Raw genomic sequence first — 25,654 nt, 5'->3', positions numbered from 1 at the left:
ACAACATGGCAAACCAGGCAGGCACCAACGCTAAGGGTAAGCTTCATGGGAGCTCGACGCAACGTACGGAACACCTCCGAGACAACGAGTGCTGACACTGGTCCTTCTCTCGCTGCAGCGCAGGAACGCCTTTCTCAAGTTTCGGACCACATCTCCTCCACCGGCTCGTCACTGCCGCGTGGGAAGGCGGCGCTGCTGGAGAAGAATCCCGATGATGTAAGTGAACCACCCCTCTCGGGACGAACACCACAATTTTACCCGACTCGTCTGACATTCACCCCTCCAACAAACAGATCGTCGTCACCTGCGCCCTTCGCACGCCCATCACCAGAGGCGGCAAGGGTGGCTTCAAGGACACGCAGGCGTCGGACCTGCTGGTGGGCGCCTTCAAGGCCCTGATCGACCGCTCCAAGATCGACCCCAAGCTGGTCGAGGACGTCGCCGTCGGCACCGTACTCGCACCCGGCGGCGGTGCCACCGAGTTCCGCGCTGCCGCCATCGCTGCCGGCTTCCCGCTCTCCGCTGGCGTCAAGAGCTTGAACCGACAGTGCAGCTCCGGCCTGCAGGCATGTGTGGATATTGCAAATGCCATCAAGACGGGCATGATCGACGTCGGTGTGGGTGCCGGCGTCGAGAGCATGAGCACGCAGTATGGGTAAGTGGAGATCCGCAATTGCGGGCAGTCTTCCCCCGAGGTCGAATCTTGTGGCTGATGTGAGAACCGATGTGCAGCCCTCAAGCCGTCAGCGAATTCTCCGAACTCCTCGACTCCGTCCCCGAAGCCAAGAACTGCAAGGTGGCCATGGGTGTCCTGTCGGAGGCCATGGCCAAGGACAAGGGCGTCCAGCGCGCCAGGCAGGACGCTTTCGCGGCCAAGTCGTTCCAAAAGGCCGAGGCGGCGCAGAAGGCCGGCCTTTTCGACGAGGAGATTGCGCCGCTGGACAACATCCTGTGGCAGGACCCCAAGACGGATGAGGAGAAACGCATCACAGTGGCCAAGGACGACGGTGTCCGGCCGGGCATGACGGCCGAAAGCTTGGGCAAGATTCGCCCCGCCTTCGCCAAGGACGGCAGCATCCACGCCGGCAACGCGTCGCAGGTGAGCGATGGCGCCGCGGCGGTGCTGCTCATGAAGCGCAGCACCGCGCTCCGGTTGGGCCAGCCCATCCTGGGTAAGTTCGTGCAGGCTTCGGTCGTGGGAGTGCCGCCGCTGCTGATGGGCGTGGGTCCCGCCGCCGCCATCCCCGTCGTCTTGGAGAAGACGGGCCTGAACACGAAGGAGGTCGACATCTACGAGATCAACGAGGCTTTCGCCAGCCAGTGCGTCTTCTGCATCGAGGAACTCGGCCTGGATGTGGAGAAGGTGAACCCCAAGGGTGGCGCCATCGCTTTCGGTCACCCGCTCGGCTGCACCGGCGCGAGGCAGGTCAGCACGCTGCTGTACGAGCTGAGGAGAAGGAAGCAGCAGATCGGCGTGACGAGCATGTGCGTGGGTACGGGTATGGGTATGGCGGCCGTTTGGGTTGCCGAGTAAATCATTTGATTCCGATGTATGTGTATTGAATGAAAGGTTTCTACGCCAGCTTGATCATCTGTCTTCTCTACCGATGCTGGGAGTGAAAGCATCTACTCTTGAAGATGGCCATACCCACGGTTCTACTCCGAGGCCCCCTTGAGATTTAATACGGTCGGGTCTTCTCGTCCCATCTGCGGGAAGTATTCGTCCCACGGATTCTACTATATCCATGTTGAATCCTTTCCAAGTGATTCACTAACCTTCCAGAAACCTTCGTACCGCTGTATACTTCAAACTTTCCTTTAGTGGCCTCATGCAAATGAAAGACAGACCAGGAACTTAGCAGCTAGTGATTAACCCAAGTATCGGACGAGTGCCGCCTGAGCTCCAGCAGTTGCTGGTAAGCAACAGGTCATTACAGCTGTTCAAACCGATCTGCACAGCATCGAGCTTTTGAGACGATGAAACCGCCGTAAAGAGTATACCCAAACGGAGTGTATCGCCACCATCTAAGGTCTTCTTGTCTTGTCTTTTTTTTTTTTTGGTCTTCTTCCATCGTTGTAACATCACGTAGCTCAGCATCATTGTGTTGTTTAACCATTTGATTCGTCGGGAGAGAAAATATTTTGTGGTTTTTGACGCAAGTATTTACCTCCCGCAATTCTTGTTTCTTGAATTGTTCCCACCCAGTAGACCGAAAAGGAAATAAGAAAAACATGACGAAAAGTCAACCCCCTTCTAGTCTCTTCCCTAATTTGTGGAAAAAAGGAGCGTACACACACATTCTCTTGATTTTGTGCTCCCAGACCCACCCAAAGTTGCTATTCGGTGGACAGGCTCCCTGGTGGTCTCCTTTGTGAGAAAGGGAGGGAAATTCAAGTCATGTGCGAGGGAAAGTAGGGAGAGTAGAGAAGGAGGAGATGGAGAGAATGGAAACAGCAAGCCAATCTAGCGTGTCCGCACGCCTACAAAAGCTGATCCTCATTGTTTTTGACCCCGTTGATAGAGTTTTCAGCTGAAGAAAAGGAACGTGGGCGAGTTCAACAGGGGATATTGTAACCACCGTTGCCCGCGATGCAAGTCGAAGTTGACGAAGTTACGGGATCGCTGATCCTCGTCGAGCTTGATATCGTAGTCGTCGTTACCAGAGTGGTTGTCAAAGTCGTTGGGAGAATAGTGGAAGCAGTGCTGCTGACTCCGGTGGTTGTTGTGCCAGAAATAGTGGTTGTTCCGGTGGACGTTGACGTGCCTGTCACAGTACTCGTTCCCGTGGAGGTCTCAGTGCCGGTCGAAGTCGAAGTGCCAGTAGAGGTCTCAGTGCCGCTAGTCGTGGTCGACGTGGAGGTTCCAGTGGTTGTTAAGGTATCTGTTGATGTGGACGTACCGGTCGAAGTTGAAGTTCCAGTCGAGGTCTTAGTGCCGGTCGAAGTCGAAGTTCCAGTCGAAGTCTCAGTGCCGCTCGTCGTGGTCGACGTGGAGGTTCCAGTGGATGTTGAGGTGTCTGTTGATGTGGACGTACCGGTAGAGGTCGAAGTACCGGTTGAGGTGACTGTTTCAGTGGAGGTCTCAGTGCCAGTTGAGGTCTCAGTGCCGCTCGTCGTGGTCGATGTGGAGGTTCCAGTGGATGTTGAGGTGTCTGTTGATGTGGACGTACCGGTCGAGGTTGAAGTGCCGGTTGAGGTGGAAGTCACCGTGGGCGTTTCAGAAGTGGATGAGTCAGTCGACGTGGAAGTAACCGTGGAGGTTCCAGAGGTGGTGGAGTCAGTTGTTGTGGGAGTCTCTGTGGACGTTCCAGAGGTGGTGGAATCGGTTGTGGTGGAGGTTACAGAGTTCGTTGTCGCAGAGGAAGTGCCAGTAGATGTACCCGTGGAGGTTCCGGAAGTGGTGGAGCCAGTCGTTGTGGACGAAATGCCAGTGGAAGTGCCGGTAGAAGTACCCGTTGAAGAGGACGATGGGGGAATGGTTGAAGACAACGACGAGGACGAAGACGAAGATAGTCACGCGGCCTTTTTGCAACTGAGGGAGCTAGCCTTGTTGTCGAAGTTCCTGTTGGAGAGGTAGTCGATGCCGGGCGAGTCAATCTGGCCAGAGTTGCTGCCGGTGCAGCCCGGGTTGCTTCGTAAGGTTAGCTGGATGTACGCGTGAAGACGTGTCGGCTCACTCACTCGTAGACCGTGCAGCTGAATTGCTTCGGGACGCTGACGGAGCTAGTCTTGTTGTCAATGTCCAGATCGGCGAGGTTGACTGCAGATGCTCTCATATCAGCAAACTTCTCGTCTGAAAGGCCGCCCCAGGTCACTCACAGCAAGAGTTGGGTCCATCGCTCAGGGTGACCGTGTAGGACTGGGGATCAAGTGGGTTGCCGTTGGCATCCCTGCCGTCCTTCCTCTCTACACCGTTCCAGAGGGTCACCGAGTTGACGGCCGCCGGACGCCTCGGGGTCAAGGCGAAGGCGCTGACGGACGACACACCCATTACCAGGGCGGTGAAGAGGCTTGGGGCGTGCATTTTGGCTGGTGATGGGCGGATGATTGGCAGTGAAGTGAAAGCAGCGAGAGTGGACCGGAGGGAGCTGTCTGGTGGTGGTGGTGGAAGAAGAGCGATTGCTGGCCTCCCTCAATGTCCTTATATAACCTCCCGAGGTCCACACAGGCTGCCGTCTGGACGCGGGCTCAAACACGCGGGTCTGGGTGAACAACATGGCGAGAGCAGAGGTTGTTGGATGCTGGCAGTGGGAGTCGCCGAGGAAGCACGCCTCCAACCGGGTGGCACGGCAGACGGTGGTCGAGTATCACGTAGGTTACGGCCAGGTACGCGGCCAAACCGGCCAAACCGGGCGAGCAGGTGGCTGTGTCATGGTTGGCGGCGCCTTGTATCCGCGGCGGCGCTCAGACAAGCTGCCCGAAGCAGCGGCCAGGTTACGTGATGTGCGTCGCACGAAGAAGGAGCGGACCACGCCAACCCCACACTCGCCCGCTGTTTCTTTGACCCTCTCACCCTCCCTTTCCACATCTTCACTTCTGCACCACGACGCCGCAGCCACCCACCCGTCCGTCGGCAGCCGCAGCCACCGGCCCTTGCGTGCTATGTCAGAGCTGAATAGGCAATAAAGAAGTCCAGTTACACGCGCCGAACCGTCGCCGCCGCCCCCATTTTCTGCAGCCCGTCGTCGACGATGCTCGCCCCGCCCTCCGCCACGGTCAGCGTCGCTACCCGCGAGCCCTGCGCGTCCACCACCTCTGCCCGTTCGCCGCCCTTGGTGTGGTACAGCCGGACCTCTGCCCCGCCGCCCAGCCAGTCGTACGCAAACCCTTCTCCCTTGACGCCTTCCTGCTCCTGTCCCAGCACCAGCACCGCACCCTCGCGCACGTACAGCGGCAGCGTCTCAAACCCGTGTTTCTCGCGGCGCCAGCCGGCACCCTCGACCACGCTGCCGTCCCACCAGGACGTCCACCTGCCCGCCGGCAGGTAGAACTCGACCTCGCCGTCCTCGCTAAACACGGGGGCTGCCAGCAGGCTGTCACCCACCATGAACTGCCTGTCCAGGAACCAGCTGGTCGGGTCGTCCGGGAACTCGAGGCACATGGCTCGCAGCGACAGCGGCCAGCCGTTGCGCCGGCTGACCTCGCCTTGCGCGTACAGATACGGCATCAGCCGACGCTTGAGGCGCACAAAGGTGCGCAGCACGCTCGTTGCGCTGCCCTCGCCGGCCGCTCCGCTGTCGATGAGCCAGGGCACGCGGTATGAGTTCGACCCGTGCAGACGACTGTGCGAGCACAGCAACCCGAACGCTACCCACCGTTTGTAAATCCACGGTGGCGGATTCCCCTCGAAGCCACCGATGTCGCAGGACCAGAAGCTGAAGCCTGACAGCCCGATGGACAATCCGCCACGCACTGACTCGGCAAGAGCGGCGGGCGTCGACTCGCAGTCGCCGCCCCAGCACTGTAGAGGTTTGGTCAGCCGATCCTTCGTTCTCTTGCAAAAGCTGCCTGTCCCGAAGAGGAATCCCCGGACCAGAAAGAGCGTAGCTTACCAGTGGGAAGCGTTGTGTCCCAGCAGTGGCGGCACGCGCAAAAAGAACAGCCTGGTCCTTTCCGTAGCGGTCCTGCAGCGCCTCATACACCATTTTGTTGTACCAGAAGGCGTAATAGTTGTGCATGCGGCCTGGATCAACCGTCTTGTCGTGCCACTGGACATCCGTGGCGGGAATGCGTTCCCCAAAATCCGTCTTGATGGTGTCGATGCCCAGGTCGAACAGTTGCTTCAGACAGGCCACGTACCAGTCACGCGCCTCGGGGTTCGTGATGTCCACGATACCCATGCCCGTCTGCCAGAGATCCCACTGCCACACGTCTCCGTTCTTGCGTTTAAGCAGGTAGCCCCGCTCAGCTGCGTACTGGAACACGGGAGATGCCTGGCCCAGATACGGGTTGATCCAGACGCACACCTTGTGAGCCAGCTTGCTCTCCTTCATCCGCCTGATCTGACCCGCCGGATCTGGAAAATGCTCCGACGAGAATACGAAGTCGCACCAATGGAAAGCCCTCAGCCAGAAGCAGTCGAAGTGAAATGTTTCGACGGGCACCTCGCGCGAGCGCATCTCCTCGAGGAAGTGGGTAACCGTCTTCTCATCATAGTCGGTTGTGAAGGACGTCGAGAGCCACAACCCAAAACTCCAAGCAGGCAGCTTTCCGGGCTTTCCGGTGAGGATCGAATACTTTGTCAGCACTTCCTTGGGTCCCGAGGGCCCGTAGATGATGTACCACTTCAGCCGCTGACCCTCAACTGATGTCTGAAGGCGACAGCAGCGTTCACTACCAATCTCAAGGGACACTCTGTCTGGGGTGTCGATGAAGATGCCGTAGCCTTTGGAGCTGAGGTAGAAAGAGATGTTCTTGTAAGCCTGGTCACTAGAAGTGCCGCCGTCCTCATTCCACAACTCGACCGTCTGGCCCACCTTGTTCCAAGCCCCGAACCGTTCTCCCAGGCCGTGGATGGACTCACCCACGCCTAGTTCATGCTGCGTAAAGATGTAGTGTTGGAGGTTACGCATGTCCTCAACTTGCTTCGGGTTGGCCGTTGGCGGGCTGTACGCAAGGCCTACGCTACGGTTCAGCAGCTGTGTGAGCTCTTTCGAGCCGTCGGTGGCGTGGAAGCGAATGTCGAAAGCTTGAGGGTCCGGCCCGACAGTGGCAGACAGAGCTCCAGATGTGAGCGTAGTGCCCTTGTCCCCTTTGCTGATACTTGCTGTGTTGTTGTCAACAGACATGACGTTCCTCGTGCAGGACTAACATACTCGGTCCAAGCTCTGGCCGTCCATCAGGATACAGATCAAAGTTCGGCCCCTTCCTTTGAGCTCCGGAGAAATGAGTGGCTTCTATGGAGATGACGCCGTCGAACTGAGCCTCGATCTCGACGTTGATGGTACTCAAGTTCAAGGTGTCGCCGCGGGAGCGAATGTGTCGGGTGGGGCAAAGGAGATTGAGCGCTTTATCGTCGCGAGGAGTGATGGTGTAGATGTCCTCGGCATACTGGACATGCTTGTCGGCTGCGACGAGCCACATTCCTGGGGAATGTTAGAGTTTCTGAAACTTCGCCGTCGGGGAAACCCCATTAGAAGCAGAGGGCATCAATGTTGGCAACTCCAGTCCGCAGTCTTGGGTACAATCACGCCCGTGACTCGTTCAATGCCGGTTGTAAGGAAGGAGCGCGATCCACCATAGAAAGAAATGGGGATCTGGACTTACCATCGCGAAACTTCATTTTGACTGGCAGTCGGGAATTGGCACGCTGGCTTCCTCCTTCTCAACGGTGCAGAGTCGGCGAGAAGCTCCTTCAAAGCAAAGACGCCCCCAGTGGATCTTATATGGACTACGCAGCTCGTTTAAACGAGCTCTCTCCACTCTTCCCGCCATCATTCATGAGAACGAGAGCTCTGTGTATAGCTGATTCGTACGTCGCTTAGAGCAAGAGCTGCATGCATGCTCAAACCCCGCCTTACTGTAGCTGACCGGAGGAGCCTTCTCCGTAGAGCATGCCCCACTCCCATGTGGCTCCATATGTCGAATGCAGCATCGTCGTCTCGTGAGGCGACTGGGGTCGAATTTATCCGATGGCTAAAAGTGGCCACCGGAAGATCTTGGACCGGAGGCCGCGGCGGAGCGCGTCTGCTCCACCCCCGACGCGTCTTCCCACGTCCCCCGGACTTTCCGCTCTCCACCTCCCAGCCCGACATCGCTTGCAGAGACGCGACAATGGCAGCCGCCGCTCCCAAACCTGTGAGCGCCTGGCTCGTACTGGCCATCGGCAGCGGAGCCTGCGCCGCCTTCAACGGCGTGTTCGCGAAACTGTACGCCCCCCTCCCAGCACTCATGGCCACAGCAGAACGCTGATACTGCCCCTCTCCCCTCACAAACAGCACGACGACGTCTCTCACGACAAGCTGGTCGCACGCGCTCCTCTCCTTCTTCAACCTCACCCCGGACAACAAGGTCTTCGAGTTCGCGTTCCGCGGCGTCTTCTTCCTGCTCAACCTGCTCTTCAACGCCATCATGTGGGGCCTCTTCACGCGCGCCCTCACCCTCGCCTCGTCCACCGTGCGCGTCAGCATCATCAACACCTCGGCCAACTTCATGATCACCGCCATCCTCGGCGCCCTCGTCTTCGGTGAGTCCCTGCCGGGCCTGTGGTGGCTGGGCGCCGCGATGCTGGTTGCTGGCAGCGTCATCATCGGGAGGAGGGAGGAGAAGACGATCAAGGGGACGGAATCGGCTGGCGGCGCCGAAGGATTGGTGGTTGGCTCGGGGAGCGAGGAGGAGAGGGAGAGATTCTTGGATCATACCGACGAGGCTGAGGAGGCCGACGACGATGACGCAGTGGAGCTGGCGACAGTGCCAGAAGTGGGAAGCGAGGACGAGAGCGAGCGTCGGAGATATTCTTGAACATAAGTGTTAACATCATAGACTGGGTGGTAGATATCACTTCGAATGAAAACTGTCATGACACGCTCGATCTCAGCAGATATGTCTTGCAATATGTGCAATTCATGCTCGCCCGCGGCCCAGCTCTGAGGGCTGCAATGTTCCCCAGGCGGCCCTAGTGGCTTATCGACATACTCCAGTAGTCCTGCCATCAAAGGGTACTGCAGGCTAGGTTCTCCGCTGTGTCTGGGTTCCATCTTCTACCGGCCATGACCGATTCTTTCCCCAAAACCTTCCCTTTTTGACCGTCCAAAACGCCAAACGCTATGCCATTATTCTCGTAAACTTGGAGAAGCTCGCAAGACGACTGCTGACCTCAACCTGCCATCTCGACATCCGTTGCTCCAGCCAGAGGCAGCTTCCCAGCGAATTGAGGGAACTTGAGCGCCGCCGATTCTTTGACAGCTTCTTCCAGGACCAACCTCGAGGCTAGAGCAGCCTGAACGGACCTCTCCACAAGGTCCTCGGCGCGATCCCCCGCATCTCCCTTCATCCACAGCTCCGTTATCTCATCCCTGCCGGGAAGGTATCCCACGACGCAAGCGGCCACCAGATCCTTGTGCTCGGGCGGGCTCGGGTCCAAGACCAGCTCCTGCCCGCCCTCTCCGTCCCTCACCAACGCCGCCACGCCGCCCGCGACCATGTCCACGCAGTCGATGCCCGCGTCGACGATGGCGGCGCTCGCGACGGTGATGCAGCCCGCCAAGACGTTCATCATGCCCCAGCCCATGCCGACGCTGCCCCTCCCGCCCGGGCCGGGATCCAGGCCCAGCTCGTCGCCCGCCCAGCCATCCTCCTCGCCCTCCAGCACGGTGATGATGACGTCGACGCCGCTCTTGGGCCAGCGCTCGCCGATGACGATGCCGCGCAGCGCCGCCTCCAGGTGCTGGCCGAGGTCGCGCTCGCCGGCGTCGCGCACGTAGCCGCGGCGCTGCCGCGCGGCGAAGGGCGCGAACTTGAGCGTCGTCGTCAGGTTGAGGTAGGGTGTGAATGGCGAGGAGCGCGGCAGCGGCTTCGGCCCTTGCACCACGCAAGATAGCTTTAGGCTGCCGGTGGGGAAGGCAAGGCTGGCGTTGGTGGTCTTGGTGGTGGTGGTGGAGGGCGTGAGTTCGAGGTAGGCGGAGCCGGAGGCGGAAGGGGTGAGGCCCGTCTTGAGGACTGGGAGGTGTCAATGGCAGGGTATCTTTGGTATTGCGCGGACGACTTGAGGGCGTACATATTTTCCGCAGCTCGTCAGGATTTCTGGAACGCGTCGGGCGCATTGGCGCGGGGGCCTCATGGTTGGGCAGGGTGGATGCGAAGACCGGGGCGCTGGTGCCGCCGGCGGGAGCGTTTGTGCGGCGTCTGTCAGCCATTGGAGCGATTGGAGGTGTCGGGCGTAGATTCTCTCGAAGCTGTGACGCACGGCGGGTAGTTTTGCGCGTCGATGCTGGTGCCAAGACGCCGACTTGCCGACGTGCGGACACTGGAGGTGGTTTCATTTTGCTCGGCGGCCCGGCGCCGCTTCGCCCGCGCAGGCCGGCCGGAGCCTTGGCGCGCCGCGCCGCGCTGTGAAATTCTTCCCACAACGAACGCGACCCTCTCTCTCCTTCATCTCCAAACCGCCCCCGCGACCTCGCGCTGCACCACCCTTTGCTGTAAGTCATCTGCCCCTCTGATCCGCACATCATCTTCACAGGAAGAAATCCTATCACAACTGTTTCAGGCGACCATCCTGTGGGCCATGAACAACATGCACTACCATCTGACTACCTATCTCAAATTCCCATTTTGCGAGACGTCTGGGGCTTGAGGACGCGTCACTGACAAGCTTGCTCTAGGTTCCAACATGCAGCCACAAGAGCTAGGTTGCTCAGCCAACCTGCGTCGCTGTAGCTCGTACCCCGCGCACAATCCGCCGCCAGAGACGCGTGGCATGGCTTGAGGCTCGGCCACTGCGCTCACCTAAGCTGATGACACTGCTATGTGCAAGTCCGGCTATATGTCCGCGTGTGGTGGCATTGGAATCATTTCCTCATTCCTCGATTGGAGAGGCGAAAGGATGTGGTGGTCCGGAGGGGTGGTGTGCCATGACCTGCAATGCCGTCCCATGGTCGTCTGCGGCAGCCATCCCTCTTGATCCTCTAGGAGCACTGTAAGCGAGTTTATTTTTCCGTTGCCCCTGCTCTTATGATGATCGGTTTTAATTATCAGTTCTGCTACTGAACACTCATGTGGAAATCTTCTACCAAAGCTTACCATGTCTGATTTTTGAGCTATCCATTGATTTATTCACGCACAAGACTGGCGTTGTCGGACCCAGCTAACGCCCGATTCTAGAACCCACATGGCGTGCGCTATCCGAGATCTTCAGCCGCCCTCTCACCGGGCAACCGATGCCGATTGCCTCAGATGTAAGTTCCACCGGCACCCCGCATACCCGGGACTTGCCCCCCAAATCTTCCTCTTGCAGAGATGAATCCTAGTCTATCCATTCAATGAGCCGCCCCGCCGGTCCACCCTCCCGCACCGGACCCACGATCCTACCTTGGGTCATGGGGATGATAGGTTGTGGAGTTGCTCAATCGTGCCGTCGACCGTTCCCTTCACGGGGGGCGCACCCGATGGGTTTGCGGAGCGTAATTGTGGGCTTAGTGCTGCGGGCCGCGTTCGGAACCGTTTTGGGGCCAGCGCGTCTCGCGGCCGGTGGGAGGCATGAGTAAACCGGCTGTCTGAGTACATGTGAGACTCCGCTGTGGTTCGGGAACCGGAACGGAAGCAAGATTTACCTCTTCCGTTCCCTTCTCCCGTCACAGCGACGTATCACACGCACGCGCTACCCCACGAAACATTTGATTTCCTACTCAGGAACAGGTTGAGGCTGACTTGCTCTCGTCTCACCAGGTTCTTCCGGCACACACCTTCTTACGCGGCATCGGCGCGTCAAGCTGACACGGGCTGCCCCGCCCCGCCTCTATTTATAGCCCGAATAGTCTGGTCCACAGGTAGGTGGGATCCAAGATCCCTCGACACGTATTTACAGTTCAAGGGAATGAGGGGTAACGATTCCTGATCATTCCCAACCCACGTCATAATCTCACTGTCGTGACACTACGTAGTAGCCCTACACAATAATAACAATAAAAATTACGATCTACAAGAATTTCCTGGTGTACCAAACCAACATTGCCGCCCTTGCCGTCCATCGCGCTGTGCCTTGAATTCGTGACATCGTTCCCTCGTCAACAAGGAAAACACTGGCCGGGATAAGCCGAAAGCCTGGAAAGCAGGCAAGGAAAAAAAAAAGCGTTCAGTCTGTGTCTTACCTTGAGGCGGTAGTAGATAGTGATGGTGGACTATCAGTATGGACTGTATACCTAGTAGCAAAAAGGAACCTGATATGGATCGAAACTACAAAGAAATAAACCCTTCCAAAGAGTGGTATCAACCGACGATATGTGAGCTCGCCTGCAAAAACGGGAAAACGACAGAAGTAGTGATTAAAGAAAACCCAGAGACAAAAAGCCACAATCTACGCTCCCGACTTTTCCAACCCCTCCCCGCATCAGCTCCTGCTATTGCATGCATACATCATCATCATTTGCCATCCCTATCCGCCTCCGGGCCCAGCCGTTGCGCCGCGGCCGAGACGTCGTCGACGACGTACGCCGTCCGGGGCCGCTCCCGCTCGCCGCTCAGGTCCACCTCGGTCGCCTGGCTGTACTGGCTGGTGGCGCTGGCGACGCTGGTCGAGTAGCGCAGCGGCTGCTCGCGCGCGACGCCGAGCATGGCGGGGTTGTTGTTGTTGTTGTTGTTGTTGTTATTGCCGCCACCGCCGCCGCCGCCGCCGCCGCCGCCGACGCTCTCCAGCTCGTCGTCGTCGTCGTCGTTGTTGATGGGGCCGCGGCTGAGCCGGTGCGGGCGGTTGTCGTCGGGCGTGTACGCCCTGCCGACGTCGGCGACTTGCACCATTGGCGGGAAGGGCAGGTCGTCGTCGAAGAGGCCGGCCGTGTCGCGCACGGACGGCGCGTTCAGCGTGACGGTGCCCATTGAGTCGGACGAGGGCATGGCGCGGGGGAAGCCGGGGCGGAGCTGGGAGGGGTGTTGGTCGGGGGATGACTGATGCTGCTGCTGCTGTTGTTGTTGTTGCTGTTGTTGTTGGCGGTACTCGTCGGCTTCGTCGAGTGGCCATGTTCCTGCTGCCATGGGACCGCTCGCGCGGGCGACTGGGGGAAAGCGCTGGGGCGATTGAGAGAAGCGGTGCGGAGGGCTGCCGCCGCTGCTGCTGCTGCCGCCGCCGCGGAGGCGAGGGTTGTTGTTGCTGCCGGGTGCACCTCCTCCATAGTTCCAGCGGTCGAAGCGGGTGTCTGTCGGGGGCATGATGGGTCCGCTGTCGACGTGACCGCCGCCCAAAGCCATTAGAGTCTCGTAGTCAGCCGCCGGGTGGTTGTTCATTGGGCCGTAGGAGCTGTTGCGCATGAAAGGCGGCGGGCTACCGCCGAATCCGGGGTCTGGGCTTCCGATGCGTGATTCCATGTTGCTGAGGCGCCGATCCAGGATCATGAGGCTGTCCAGCCCAGAGGTCGGTCGGTTCATGCGTGCCTCATGCTCCTCGAGGCGTGCCAGACGGCGGTCCAGGCGATCGAGCAGGGTGAGCGCTGCGTGGTCGCCACCAACGCCGCCGAAGCCCATGTTGACTCCGGCATTGTCGACGCTGCCGCGGAGCGTGGTGCCTGCCGAGGATTGCGGTCGTATGCGTGGTGTCGCGCCTGGATCGACCTCGTCGAGCCGGGACAGGCGTTGCGTTAGACGCTCGAGCAGATCGTCGCGGCGCGGCGCCTCTTCGAGGTACGACAGGCGTCGGTCGAGCGAGACGAGTAGGTCGACGACCTTGTCGAGCTTCTCTTCGGCCCCGCGCGTGGAAGGCGCGCCAGAAGGCACGTTGGAGGGCGGTGGAGAAGAGACGATGGCTCCGGCTGCAGACGGGGGAAGTGCGGGCACTGGCGGAACGTCCGCGTTGGACCTGTGCTTTTCGGACTTGATATGGGCGGGCTTGGGGGATTCGGGCAGGAGTAGGTGGTCCTTGGACAAAGCTGCAGTGGTGCCCGAGATGGCACTGTGCGGAGCGGACTGAGCCTCGAGATCGATCTTCTTCTTTTCGGACGGCGAGAAGTCGGTCTTGAGGTTGAGCGATCGCTTGGTGCCGGGGGTGTACTCGTTGATTGTTGACGCTTTGTCCAGAGTTTGCACGCTGTCGAACTTCCTGATTTGCACACGCTTTGAGTCGATGGCCTTCGGAGCGTATGGGCCACGCGCGTATTGGCCAGGGCCCTTCGCACCGTCGGGAATATGGAAGCGCCGGTCGACCCGCACGGCAAGGTACAGGTAAACGACGATGATTTCAAGGGTGAAGTTGAAGACGTAGAAGCATGCCTTTGAATAATACGACGGAAGTGGCTGCGATATTGGCACAGGATCCAGATACGCCGTAGCGCAGCGGAATGTCGCACCCAAGCACAGGATAAAGGTCGCAGCGAGGAGTACGAGAATCTTGCTACGCCACCTTCCGATGCCGAATTTCTCCATACGCTTTCTGCGCGGGAGAACGAGGCCGAGTAAAGTCAAGGGAATGGGTAGGAATGAGACGTAGGCGAAGAATGTCGAGCAGTACAGCTGGATGTCACGGTCTATGCGCCTCGTGTTGGTGTCGAGCGTGTAGAACGACTGTACGGTGACAGTGATGACCATGATCAGAGTGAGCACAGTCACCACGTACGTCAACTTAAAGAACATGCCGAAACGGAATGACCAACCCAAGCGAGGGTGCTGGGCCCGCATGAGGCGCTGCGTGAAAATCAAGTTGATGATGTAGATCAGCAGCACCCCGGCCGCGACGAAGATCTGTGCTGCTATTGCCAGCTTGATGTTCGTGAGTCTTGTGGAGGATGCAATGCGCAGAACGCAGGTTACGATCCGACACATGCAAAAGCCTTTGGGACCCATCAGCGTCAAAATGGAGAAATCGGCGAGGAAGACTTACCGAACAGCAACAACGTCAACATGAACTTGTGGCCTTGCTTTTTGTTTTTCTGGAATGTGACCATATGGCCAATTGCACCGCCGATGAAGAGGGCGAGAAAGACAGCGGTGATGGGGATATCCACGGATTCCTCTAGGCGGCCACCGAGGGACCATGTTCTGGGCGCATATGGCGGCCCGGGCGGAGGGCCTCCTTGTGCCCCCGCCTGCAGGAAAAATGTTAGGGAACGGTAATGTGCGTGCAGTGTACGCGATTTCACTTACCTGGCCTTGGCCTCCTTGCGATGACATGGCGGATGCTCAAGGGAGGGGATAGGCAGAGACGGCGGCGTAGCAGCCGCAAGCTTTCGGGGGAAAAGTGAGGGAGGACAGGGCGAGCGAACGGAAATGAAGAGGGAGAGCTCAAGCGGCAGCGGTGAGAAAAAAATTATAAAGGCAGCGGGGAAGGGAAGCAGGCAACACGTACATGCATATATGGAGACATCGTCGAGTTACGCCACTCAGGCGGAAGTCCGACAGTCACAGCATGCAGATTGGTGGTTAGCGTTTCGGACTCCGGCGCGGGGAAATCTGATGTTGGTCGACTAGGATCAGACCGAAGCCACGAACCCTGCAAGTCAGACTCAGATCAGCGGGCACAGCAGCAACGCCTCTGCATGGCTCAGCGCCGGCCCTCGCGCGTTGGCGCATGCGAGCAGAGCGATTCCGGAATGGTTGCCTCTGTGCTGCCCGAGTTGAGCGCGGGTCGAGGCCGGGCGAGCTGGTCGTCTGGTGCGGCTGCTGCAGCAACCCAAGTGCAACTCATGCATATCGGCCGAGGCTGCCGCTTGTGCCACCTACGACAAGCAACAAGGTTCGGCCCAGCCGGCCTGGCGACGGCCAACCTCAGGCAGCTACCAGTAGCCCTTCGTGGCTTGCGCCTTGGACGCCTCTCGCCGGCCCTCCGCCTCGCCATGTACATGCGTGTGACGCTTCGTATGGCCTGCTTGGGTAGGTTCGAGCTTTGTCTGACGTCGGGCCCGCCGATCAAGCTTCGCCTTGTGTTACCCTCCACCCAAGCTTTCGCTGACTGATCACGTGTACCCTGTCGACAGCCGCAGATCGACGCTCACGAGTCTCGGCCCGCGTGCCTCGTGAAAGCCTATTATTAGCTGCGAGTTCGTTGCGCCCGGTCACGTTGAGCCCTCGGCCGACGTCAGTGAGATAACAAGCCCGAATTGATCGTATGCTGAAGTAGCTAAAATCCCCATCGCTCGAACATTGATTCCTCAGCTCTTTCAATATTGCAATGGTCTTCATCGTTAGCATCTGCCGTTAGTCATTAGTGCGCCCAGAAACCATATCGCAAAAAGTTGCCGACGACGCCGTCACCGGAGAAACGGCGGATCAAGTAAAAGTGAGGGCAAGCGACCACCACCCTTGAGTGTACCCATTCCAGTTACATCATCCGTTACCACAGACCGAGGCTGAATACTAGCCACTGCACCTTGGTTGGCAGTTCGCCGCTGACTGTACTGGTCATCGCGTACGTATGGGGTATTCGTGGACCCATGCCTCTGTGTGGACAAAGTCGTCTGGTCAACGCCGTTGCCATCAGTGACGGGGCTAATGTGGTCCCCGACCAGATATTTAGCACCCATGTGTTCCTCATCTTGCGCAAACAGCTTTTGTTGAGTGCCGCTGAAGTAATCTCGGGTGCTTTCGTCGACCATCATCCGCGACGTTTCCCCGATCGACGACTTCAGTCTCTTTGGTCTCGTATCTCGAGCGAGCGGTGCGTCTGTCAAAGGATGGCGATGCGTCCGAACTAGACTGCGGAAAGTGTTTTCGGCGGCCGAGGAAACCCCTAAGCAAAGAAGTCAGCCAGTAAGCGACAAGTGGTGAGACATGCCCACCTTCAGGAATGTGCTCGATGGGTCTCAGCTGTTGGTATGCTATCAGCAAGTCAGTTGGTCAGCCTAATATGAAAGGGGAGTCTGGAAGAATTGAGATTGAGGGTGCTGTGCAGGACTCGCAAGGACCGAAAGTTGCAAGCAACAGAACCTTTCAGCTGGTATGTGTGACGGCGGCCAGAATTCTCCGAACCCTCCGCCGTGCCATGTTCCGTGCGTTGCCTGGACGAGGCTGGTACTGCCACCGCCGCCGCCGCCGCCGCCGCCGCAACCGGCTGCCGCTTTCCTGGGATCAAGGCTGTAGATGATATGGACGACCTCATCCTCTCCTCTCCACCCTCAGGATTTTCTGGCAGTCTTGATTTTGCAGGAGGCGTGGACTCTATTTCTTCTTGAACCTCCATCCACATGCCTGAAGACTGCATGCGTGCAGATTGTCCAGGACGGGTCAGGTCCATGGCACTATCCCCCAGGCCTTTACGATACTGACTTTCTCTCAGCCACAACGAAGCGTAACGTTGAGTTAGAACAGGCTCATCCCTGGGGTGGTTGGAAACGCTGCGCACTCGGTTCAAAGCAGGCTCCGAGGCTTTCAGAGTCTCGCGGTTACCCTCGCAAGCGTTATCATCTCCTCGCTCAACAAGTGGATACCCCGCATCGGCCACATATGGCCTGTCCCCTGCTGTCGAGTCGGAAGAACTGCCAGCTTCCGATGAGGATCCATCACCTGATTTCTGGCCCAACTCATTGCCTTCCGTTTCACACGGTCCGTCCATCTCCTCCTCTTCTTCTCCCCTGCCCGGCCTTACAGGTGCAGTACTTTTGGCCAGCTGGAACCCCATCGTTGGAAATAGGTTGCGCCTTGGTGAAGTCTGGGTGATAGGCGCCATTAGTCTTCCATGACATCCAATGCTAACATCTCTGTCGGCGTGATCCCCTTGATCCTGTCTCTGGCTCAGGATCCCATTGCGACGAGGATAACTGGGCGGCATCCAAACATTTCTCTCCGCGCTGTCCAGCAATAAGGTGACACCATCGTCAAAGAGATCCCCCGAACGCTCTCGAGGCGCGGCGGCCAAGCTGTGGAGCGAATCCATCCTGTGCATTCCAATTTCGGTTTGGGCTGCGTGACCAAGAACGTGCAAATCTCCCTGGACGAGAGTGAGACCACCTGCTGGAGGTGCACCCTTTCCTTGGAATCTCCGCGCTCTCTTTTGTTTAGGTGGCACAGAGAGTTCCGATCCCACAAAACCGTCGGCTACCGGGCTGTACTTACGGACGCGTTTCCCTTTCCCCTTTTCCACAGGTTTCGGAATCTGGAACATTGACAGATCAGGAGCCTCGTGGTGGAGTTTCGGCACGCGGATCATCTGCTTTAACATGCTTAGGCATTCCGTAGGCCTTCTGGCGCCTGCTGCGTCGCAATCCTCGGCCGGAGACGTACTCCGCACGCGTTGCGCCTGGCTGTCCTCGACGGGATCAGAAGTCGGCGACAAGACTTCCTCGTCGGTTCGGTGATCCTACGGTATCATCCGTTAGCAGGAGCCGTGTGGCTTCCATCCACGCGCACTCACGTCAGCCGCCAAGTCTCTCTTGACAGGTACATAAACGGAGGCACGCCCCATGGACAGCTGGGGGACGGCCGGGCCGGCCGAGCCCGGTTGCCGATGCCTCCGAGGATGTGTCGAAGTTTCTCCGTCCGCGTCTGTCATGGCGTAACGCGCGATAACAACATTAGCCGCCCCCGAAGCCGCCACGGCCGCGCCGCCATCGCCCCTGATTTTGTTCCTGCGCGCTCCGCCAACAACATGGTCAAACACAGCCCTTTGAGCTGAAGAGGTTGAAGATCCGCTGTCATGAGCACTGCGATTGTCCCCGCCTGGTGTCGTGCAGCCAGGTATGGGAGTCTTTGCAGAAATGTCACCGCCGGGCCCCTCTGCGCTCACTCCCGGGACACGGTGCAAGGAGGGTTGGTGGACGCTTGCGGAGTCGCTGGTTGGTGGTGGTTGTTTGTCGTGGGTGGATTGCTGGGTGAGAGGGGAGCGTTCGGCAGCCAGGTCGGCGGCAGCCTCGCCGGTGGGCGAACTGCTCCGCGACAACACCACGCAAGGCTGCGAGGCACGCGGCACCGGATCCGGGGCCAAGGGCGATCGGATAGCCGCATGTTTGTCAGCAGTGCCGATAGGGCGGCGGCAGCGCCTTGGTGGAGGGATTGCTGGCCGCACGCGTCTGTGCTTGCGCCACTCAGATTTGCGTGCAGCAGCTGGTGAGACAAGCATCGTGCAGCAGGGCGATCCGGCGAGCTGGATCTTGGAGCGTAGGGCTGGGAGCGTCGACGGGCAAAGGAGAGGCAGGCGGCGGCTGGCGTGGTTGGAGTGCTGGGGGCGCGGCGAGGGAGCCGCGGATTTGCAGGGTCTTCGCGCCTGTCGCGTCTGCAGCGGCCCGTTGCGCGCGCGGCAGCAAGGGGGACCAAACGCAAGCGCGCGTTCACGACTCGCGCCAGAGGGGACCTGAGGATGGCCTTTGCGGTGTGGAGATCAGCAAGAGCGGTCAGTAGTGATTTTTAAAAACTTCTGGCGTGGCCGATGCGGTCGTCGCCGAACGCTCCTTCCTCATCCTCCACCTGTCATCTGCGTCGAGAAAAGCAGTCGCAGTCATGGCAGCGGAAACGACGCTCAAGTTCACCACCCCTCCCTTTGACGTTCCCGACATCAGGGATGACGAGCCGTTCAGCGATGTCGCCCGCAAGCTGTCGTTGTACGTGGCCCCCCCTTTCCCCAGACTTCACCCACCACCGTTCCATCCCTTTCCCATCTCAATATCCCCAGAGTGGGGCGGAAACCCCTCGCGGGTAGATCTCGAGGCTCCGGCGAGCCGCTCGCTGCCCTGTTGAGGTCGCCTGACCCCCGAATGGAGATAGCCGCCGGGCCAGAGCCCAGATCCGCTGACTCCGGCTTGTCCCAAACTCGAGAGCACTGACCGGTTGCCAGCTACATCATTGAGGCCGTCGACTCGCCTCTGGGCTGGGAGGATCTCCGCAGCAGCAAGCACATGAAGAAGCTGCAGCCTCTCATCAACAAGCTCACCAATGAGGTCCACCACCAGGCAGTCGTTGCTGCTCTGCTGTAAGCACCCACCGCCTTTTCTGTTCTCGCACTTTCTGACCTTTGTGGCTCCCGGCAAACTGTGGCGCCAGACGTCGTCACGCCTCAAGGACGTCGCTAGCCTTGTATTACCGTGCAAGCCACGTGCTCGATGAGCGTTGCCGAGCGTTGCACCAGCAGTGGCGGCCGATGACATGTTGGAGCGTTCGTCGGGACGATGAACTCGTCCCCGCCGCCTGCTTCAGCTTCTTTTCGGCCACCATGCTGTGTCGCAATGCCCGGAAGCCCGGTCTTGCGCTCTTGGCTTTGCCAGAATACACAGGCAAGCACTCCTGCACGGCAGTCGACGAGTCTGAGTGTTGCAGCTTTCGGGAAGCTCTATCCACAGTGCTCTGAAGGGTCATTTCCGCGCAATTGAAAGCGATGATGACCGCGGCATCAACGAGTCGCGCGGTCTTGCGTGCGAGGTTGTTGCCTGGCAGTTTGTGCTCACTCTTTCAGAAAGGGAGGCCCTTGACTACCTGCTGTTCGAGCTTCCAAAGGATGATGATGATGACAAGCATGATGACTCAGACGATGAGGAGTCACGTGCTGGGACCCGCGGACGTGCCAATGGCAACGGCCGTCACTCTTCCGGGGATCCCACCGAGAGGACTGGGCTTCTGTCAGACCACCGCACTGCCAGCCATGGGACCGCCAACGGCCACGGCAATGGCCACGGCAACGGCAACGGCAACGGCAACGGCAACGGCAACGGCAACGGCAACGGCAACGGCAACGGCAACGGCACCCGCCGCTCGAAGTCGAGATCTTCTTCTCACTCCACTAACCACCACATCCCTGGCGAGGAGTACGAAGCCACTGGGGGTGAAGGCTTTGCCGATCCTTTCTTGAACCTCAATACCCTTGAGATTGCTGCCGTTGCTGGTGCTAAAAAGTTCCTCAGCCAGAGATGCATCCAGGATATCATCAATGGCATCTGGAATGGTGAGATCGTCTTCTGGGAGAAGCTTACGGTGGGCGCCGTTAAGAAGCCGAAGTACTACAACAAGCAGTAAGTAACGGATCCCGCCGCTGATTCACTTGACACTCAACGTGCCTGGACTGCCGTTGACTAGTTCGTAGCTTGGGCGACCCGTGGTGCCGTCTTCGTGTGCCGAGGTACATGAAGACCTTCGAGATTTTCTTCTTCCTATGCTTCTTGGGACTCTTCTACATCGTGTCCATCCAGCGCGACATGGAGAACGTCACCGTTGCCGAGGTCATCTTCTATTTCTTCATTGCCGGCTTTGCCTTCGACGAATGTAAGTCAGTTCGCTGCAGTGGCCCTGTACCAAGTCTAATTCAGTATAGGGAGCGAGTTCCGGGAAGCAGGCGCTCACTTCTACGCAACTGACATTTGGAGTCTGTGGGACATCGGAATCATCATCGTTGGTCTCGTTTTCTTCATTACCAGTAGGCGACCGATTCCACAGAAAGCGACGATGAGACAATGGCTGACTGTCTGAAGGAATGATTGGTCTGGCACATGGCGACAAGCAGATGCTGGAGATTTCGTACAGCATTCTCGCCCTTCACTCGCTCTTCTTGACTCCGCGGTAGGTCCTGCAAGCCGTGCTGCCTGTTATGACGAGCTGACGTATCCTTGCAGTATTTTCTCGCTGCTCAGCTTGAACCCGTACTACGGAACCTTGGTGAGTGGCAAATTGCATGCGGCGTTGATTCAGCTACTGACGTAGACTTAGCTACCTTGTCTCAAGGAAATGGTAGGTTTCTGCCTGCAACGAGGCGGCATTGCCACCGGCCAGCTGACAGCAAATTAGGGCAAGCAAATCATCAAGTTTTTGGGCTTTGTGCTCATCATCTATCTTGGTAGGTGGTCATACCGTAGTCATACCGCAGAGCCGTTCCTGGCTGTTGCTGCCTTTGGTGGGGCGTGGAAGTGGCTGCTGACCCCAGACGACTGTTACTGCAGGCTTCTTCACGACTTTTGCTTTGCTCGCGCGTGGCCACGTCGCCTTGCGCGACACGTCCATCACGGTGCTGAAGGTCTTTTTTGGGTAAGCGACTATGACCCACTGTGCAGGTCGTGCTTCGCTAACGCGTTCGTGTGCAGTGGCGGAGTTATCGGATTTGTATGTTTTCCCGCCCGCAAGATTGCACAGACTGTGGCTGACGTCGCTCCCTAGGACATTGCTCCAAGAATGTAAGTGTAGCCCCGCTCCGTGTGTCGGCTCGAGGCTCATTCTCAACAGATCCCCATATCTCGGTCTCCCCGTCATGGTCGGTCTCCCCGGTGGCATACGACGCGCTGCGCCAGCTAATTTTCGCGTAGATTGTCTTCGTTTGCATGACAAATCAGCTTCTGATCACGTCGATGATGGCATATGTCAATACCAGCTTGCGGCAGGTAAGTTGTGCAGAGTGGAGTCATGATGCAGGGCGGGTGGGGGCGGTGAAGGAATAGCCGCGCTGCATTCTTTTTTGGAAAATGCGGTGCAGTGCTATGCTTAACCCCCTTGTCGCCCAGCAAAGTGCCGGCTAAGCGAGGAATCGATTGGCTGACGACTCATGGTGACAGGTTCTCGACTCGTCGCGTGAAGAATACCTCTATGTGTAAGGGCTCGTCCGCAAGGCGCACTCGGGCAGCGCGACCGCTAATGCAGGCGCAGGTACTCGATCTACGTACTCGAAGCCTCCACCTCGAACAAGCTGGCTTATTTCTTCCCACCCTTTGTGAGTTCCTCCAACCATAGCACGCCGCAGCGCGACTATTGGCGCCCCAAGCGCCCCGGCGCGCAGCACAGCCCTTGACCTGCCTGAGACGGCCGGCTCGCAGCCAATTGAGTCAAGCGCAGCGGCGAGAATGCCTGCTTGTCGCGACTGTCGAGCAGCGTGCAGCGCACTGATGCCATTGCAAGTATGGCGGTGCGGTGTGCTGCCAGATTGTGAACGTTGGTGGCGAAGCATTTGACGTGCTGTCATTCGCCAGGGCCCGCTCAAGCCACAAATAGGGCTGCATAGCCTGCGCAAAGCTGCATGCCAGACGCGCGATGATGAACCGCAGGCTAACGTCCACAACAGAACCTCGTCCCGGTGGTGCTCTTCCGTCCGATCCTAATGGTCCTCCCTGCGCGTGCTGCGCGCGGAGCGCGTATCGTGTTGCTCAAGGCCACTCACGCACCGTTTGTTGGCATCATCTGGGCATATGAGCACTGGCAGGACTATGTCTGGAAGAAGAACATGGCACAGCGCGGGACGCCGGGCATCGAAACCATGGGTGGTAGACAGGCGCCTGCCACCAACGGCGGACTGCCGTCCCGTCCGGTCAAGACAGGAATGTCGGGCAAGTCGTCGGCGGTGCCGGCATCGCTCGTGCAGGCGTCCAGACGCAACCCACGGGTTGTGCGCCCCGAGCTGAGCGGCGCCGTGCGCACCGGCACGGTCGCATCGGCCCCTGCCGCTGCCGCTGCCACTGCCGACGCCAGCGCTAGCGAGACGATGCGGCTGCTCAAGGAGCTCTCTGCGCAGGTGGAGGAGCTGCGGGCGACGGTGGTCAAGCAGCAGGGACCAGAGTAAGGGACCAGGCCCTCCAGGCGCAGCGCGGGCGGCAGCGCGGGCGCGCGGTGGAGGAGCGGCGGCGGGAGACGGCAGGCGGCCGGGAAGAGCGGTGCCGGTGCGGAGAGGGCTGCTGGGGCGCGGCAGGATGCGGCGATCGCGCTGGAGTAGATCAGTGCAAACGCTCAAGTTTCGTAGTTAGCACAGGCAAATCCACACGTAGGCATCCGCGGTGCCGCGGGCGCTGGCAGCATCAACGTCTCTGTGCTTGCGTGTGTGTGTGCGGAGGCAGCCCGATTCGGACCGCTGGGCGCGCTGCGGAACCCTTTCGCCGGGCCCCGCTAGCGCGTCCACTCACTACCATGACCCCCTGCTGCGCCAGCCGGGCATGCCCGCGCCCCAGCCAACAAGGGCACCAACGCCTGTTTTCAACGCCCTGCAGCTGCGCACTTCAGCATTGGCAAGCAGCCAGCATGCGCAGCGCCTCGATCGTCGCCCTTCGAGAACGCGCGCTTTACCGCTCGCCGCGGCTCGCTCGACCGGCCCACTGCAGGCGAGATGCCTGCCCCCCAAGTCCAGTCCAGAATTCTGCCTTGGCTGTCCCATGTCTAGTGCTCCCCACCTCACCGCCCCATTGTAGCAAAAATACTATCATCTCGTCTGTCTGTCCCAGCGGAAGGGATACGCATTTACCTCTTGTTATATATCTTCCGCGCGCAGGCTCGTCTCCCAAATCACTGCCGGCACGCTCTCACCACCACACTCATCGGCTCTCTTTCCAATACACACCACACCTCGCCGGCTGGACGCCTGAGATCTTTGCGCTGCACAAGCTAGATCCTGCTGATCGCCGCTCCCGCATCATCTGTTTGATCCATCCTCCGCCGCTTGTTCGGCATGCCACCTCTCGTCATGGAAGACATCTCGCCCCGCTCGCCCTCGCAGGCCTTACCTTTCGAGAGCAGCTACGGCCAGGGTTCCTACACCCAGTCCTCGACATATCCATCACCTGCCAGGACAGAGAGTGATGCCTCAAGCTACATGACGGATTCCATGGCCCTTTACAGCCAATACCCCTCAATGGCTCTGTCCAACGACTCCGTTCACCCTGCGCAGACATTGTATCCGCTTTCGCCGCATCCAACCGAGGCACCTTGGACCCCTTCACTGCCAGCTACCACATCTCCAGGTGTACCTGGTGGACAGCGCTCGCGACTATGGGCCGATACTTATGACACAATGCCTGTGTGGGATCAATCCTTCACATACCTCCCCTCTGGTTCCCTGGTCGGGGTAATGCATTCTCCGGCGCCATCCGATGGCGCACTTCTCTCTCAGCGCTCGTCCGTATGCTCGTACGACCATTCGCCCGACTCTGGCCCGATGATCAAGATAGAGCCACAAAATGAGTTGGCTAGCGAGGAGGATTCAGTCGTGGGCCACCAGCCCTTGACAGTATCTCCACAGCGATTGGGCAATGTCAAACACACAACGACTCAAAGGTACAGTAATCCCGTCAGGCGCAAGCATTCTTTCACCACCATTTCTTTCCAAGGACATGAAGCTAACATGTCCAACAGTGACGACAGTACGGTCAATACTAGTACCGTGCGTACACGATCACGGAGAGCAACCACGAGAGAGAACGCCAACCACCAGTGCCATATTTGTGGCAAGCTATTCCAGCGCGGCTACAATCATAGTGCACACATGGAAACCCACAACCCGAATCGAAAGAAGCCGAACGCCTGTCCCCGCCAAGGATGTGGAAAGAGATTCGTGCGGAGGACGGACCTGCACAGGCATGACCAAAGTGTAAGCATCAAGGCCGCGTGACCCGTGCTCTAGCGAGCGTCGCTGATCTCAATGTGCACAGGTGCACCGCAAAATAAAGAACCACAAATGCACAGCATGCGGCGCCCACTTCGCGCGGAAGGACACCCTCAGGAGGTAAGGCAATCCGCAAACACACCATAGGCACAGATCGCACGACGTCGGAGAACTGACAGGTCTCACAACAGACACCGCGAAGACGGCTGCCCCAAGCGCTTCGATGTCGTGGCCAGACAGGCGCAGCGAGCGAAGGCGGTCCGCAAACACAGAGCACTTCCCACGAGGGCTCCGTCTTACCGATCAGTCCCTCGGGGCATGTCTGCGCTAGGCCGCTCGGCTCCTTACTTCTGCGCGAACTTTCTGCCGAGCGTGGTGTAGATCGAGTTCCTGCGGGACGGCGCGAGACGAGCACGATACACATGCAACGGAGCGTACAGGATCCTTTGCGGTCGGAGTGTAGATAGGGACATGGGTTCATCAGGGCGGCATCGTGCGCCATAGCGACCAGCGTTTTGCATACGAAAGGGTTGGGCGGCACATTTTGCGGTTTATTGGCGCATGTTTTCATCTTTTCTTTCCGCTTCATGGCGGGGTTCGGAGGCATTGTCAGCATTTGGCTGGGGATGTGATATCATCAGGCGTATGGCAGGGTTCGGCAGCTTCTTGTGTCTCCTTTGTTCACTCTCTCATGCATACAGCACTTGTTTTTACCGACGAGCGCAGTTGATTGGGCGGCTTATGCGGTCTTTT

The 25,654-nt window shown here is 58.8% G+C and overlaps 10 protein-coding genes across 10 annotated transcripts; 5 read left to right on the top strand and 5 right to left on the bottom strand.

Annotated features, from left to right (window-relative positions):
* Window positions 1-5: 5 nt before the first annotated feature.
* BKCO1_1000246 (3-ketoacyl-coa thiolase peroxisomal a precursor) lies at window positions 6-1,534 on the top strand (the record flags this gene model as incomplete). Its single annotated transcript, XM_020269622.1, has 4 exons — window positions 6-36; window positions 119-216; window positions 294-655; window positions 733-1,534. The coding sequence occupies 4 exons, from the start codon at window positions 6-8 to the stop codon at window positions 1,532-1,534; spliced, it is 1,293 nt and encodes a 430-aa protein (XP_020135579.1).
* Window positions 1,535-2,590: 1,056 nt separating this feature from the next.
* BKCO1_1000245 (uncharacterized protein) lies at window positions 2,591-3,577 on the top strand (the record flags this gene model as incomplete). The annotated part of the gene is made up of 1 exon (XM_020269621.1): window positions 2,591-3,577. One exon carries the CDS (start codon window positions 2,591-2,593, stop codon window positions 3,575-3,577), a length of 987 nt encoding a protein of 328 aa, XP_020135578.1.
* Window positions 3,578-3,677: 100 nt separating this feature from the next.
* On the bottom strand, window positions 3,678-4,024 carry BKCO1_1000244 (uncharacterized protein; the record flags this gene model as incomplete). Its single annotated transcript, XM_020269620.1, has 2 exons — window positions 3,678-3,760; window positions 3,820-4,024. 2 exons carry the CDS (start codon window positions 4,022-4,024, stop codon window positions 3,678-3,680), a joined length of 288 nt encoding a protein of 95 aa, XP_020135577.1.
* Window positions 4,025-4,636: 612 nt separating this feature from the next.
* On the bottom strand, window positions 4,637-7,282 carry BKCO1_1000243 (glycoside hydrolase family 31 protein; the record flags this gene model as incomplete). Its single annotated transcript, XM_020269619.1, has 4 exons — window positions 4,637-5,461; window positions 5,553-6,766; window positions 6,816-7,085; window positions 7,267-7,282. The coding sequence occupies 4 exons, from the start codon at window positions 7,280-7,282 to the stop codon at window positions 4,637-4,639; spliced, it is 2,325 nt and encodes a 774-aa protein (XP_020135576.1).
* Window positions 7,283-7,773: 491 nt separating this feature from the next.
* Window positions 7,774-8,460, top strand: BKCO1_1000242 (transcription initiation factor iia small subunit; the record flags this gene model as incomplete). Its single annotated transcript, XM_020269618.1, has 2 exons — window positions 7,774-7,868; window positions 7,938-8,460. 2 exons carry the CDS (start codon window positions 7,774-7,776, stop codon window positions 8,458-8,460), a joined length of 618 nt encoding a protein of 205 aa, XP_020135575.1.
* A 355-nt stretch (window positions 8,461-8,815) lies between these two features.
* BKCO1_1000241 (3 exoribonuclease family protein) lies at window positions 8,816-9,854 on the bottom strand (the record flags this gene model as incomplete). Its single annotated transcript, XM_020269617.1, has 2 exons — window positions 8,816-9,657; window positions 9,716-9,854. 2 exons carry the CDS (start codon window positions 9,852-9,854, stop codon window positions 8,816-8,818), a joined length of 981 nt encoding a protein of 326 aa, XP_020135574.1.
* Window positions 9,855-12,075: 2,221 nt separating this feature from the next.
* Window positions 12,076-14,808, bottom strand: BKCO1_1000240 (family c-likeg-protein-coupled receptor protein; the record flags this gene model as incomplete). Its single annotated transcript, XM_020269616.1, has 3 exons — window positions 12,076-14,468; window positions 14,519-14,723; window positions 14,782-14,808. 3 exons carry the CDS (start codon window positions 14,806-14,808, stop codon window positions 12,076-12,078), a joined length of 2,625 nt encoding a protein of 874 aa, XP_020135573.1.
* A 1,076-nt stretch (window positions 14,809-15,884) lies between these two features.
* Window positions 15,885-18,688, bottom strand: BKCO1_1000239 (abc transporter; the record flags this gene model as incomplete). Its single annotated transcript, XM_020269614.1, has 4 exons — window positions 15,885-16,363; window positions 16,413-16,451; window positions 16,603-17,929; window positions 17,984-18,688. 4 exons carry the CDS (start codon window positions 18,686-18,688, stop codon window positions 15,885-15,887), a joined length of 2,550 nt encoding a protein of 849 aa, XP_020135203.1.
* Window positions 18,689-19,065: 377 nt separating this feature from the next.
* On the top strand, window positions 19,066-23,092 carry BKCO1_1000238 (ion transporter; the record flags this gene model as incomplete). The annotated part of the gene is made up of 17 exons (XM_020269613.1): window positions 19,066-19,166; window positions 19,400-19,534; window positions 19,902-20,567; window positions 20,639-20,817; window positions 20,867-20,968; window positions 21,024-21,111; window positions 21,165-21,207; window positions 21,259-21,279; window positions 21,337-21,385; window positions 21,489-21,573; window positions 21,630-21,648; window positions 21,703-21,719; window positions 21,769-21,796; window positions 21,849-21,923; window positions 22,095-22,129; window positions 22,186-22,249; window positions 22,598-23,092. The coding sequence occupies 17 exons, from the start codon at window positions 19,066-19,068 to the stop codon at window positions 23,090-23,092; spliced, it is 2,202 nt and encodes a 733-aa protein (XP_020135204.1).
* Window positions 23,093-23,983: 891 nt separating this feature from the next.
* BKCO1_1000237 (epithelial zinc-finger ezf protein) lies at window positions 23,984-25,282 on the top strand (the record flags this gene model as incomplete). The annotated part of the gene is made up of 4 exons (XM_020269612.1): window positions 23,984-24,573; window positions 24,652-24,886; window positions 24,948-25,021; window positions 25,093-25,282. 4 exons carry the CDS (start codon window positions 23,984-23,986, stop codon window positions 25,280-25,282), a joined length of 1,089 nt encoding a protein of 362 aa, XP_020135207.1.
* Window positions 25,283-25,654: the final 372 nt, after the last annotated feature.

This window comes from Diplodia corticola (assembly GCF_001883845.1).
Source record: "Diplodia corticola strain CBS 112549 chromosome Unknown scaffold1, whole genome shotgun sequence".
NCBI classification, from domain to species: Eukaryota; Fungi; Ascomycota; class Dothideomycetes; order Botryosphaeriales; family Botryosphaeriaceae; genus Diplodia; species Diplodia corticola.
The sequence above is the reverse complement of the archived record's forward strand: the minus strand, read 5'-3'. Positions and strand labels throughout refer to the sequence as shown.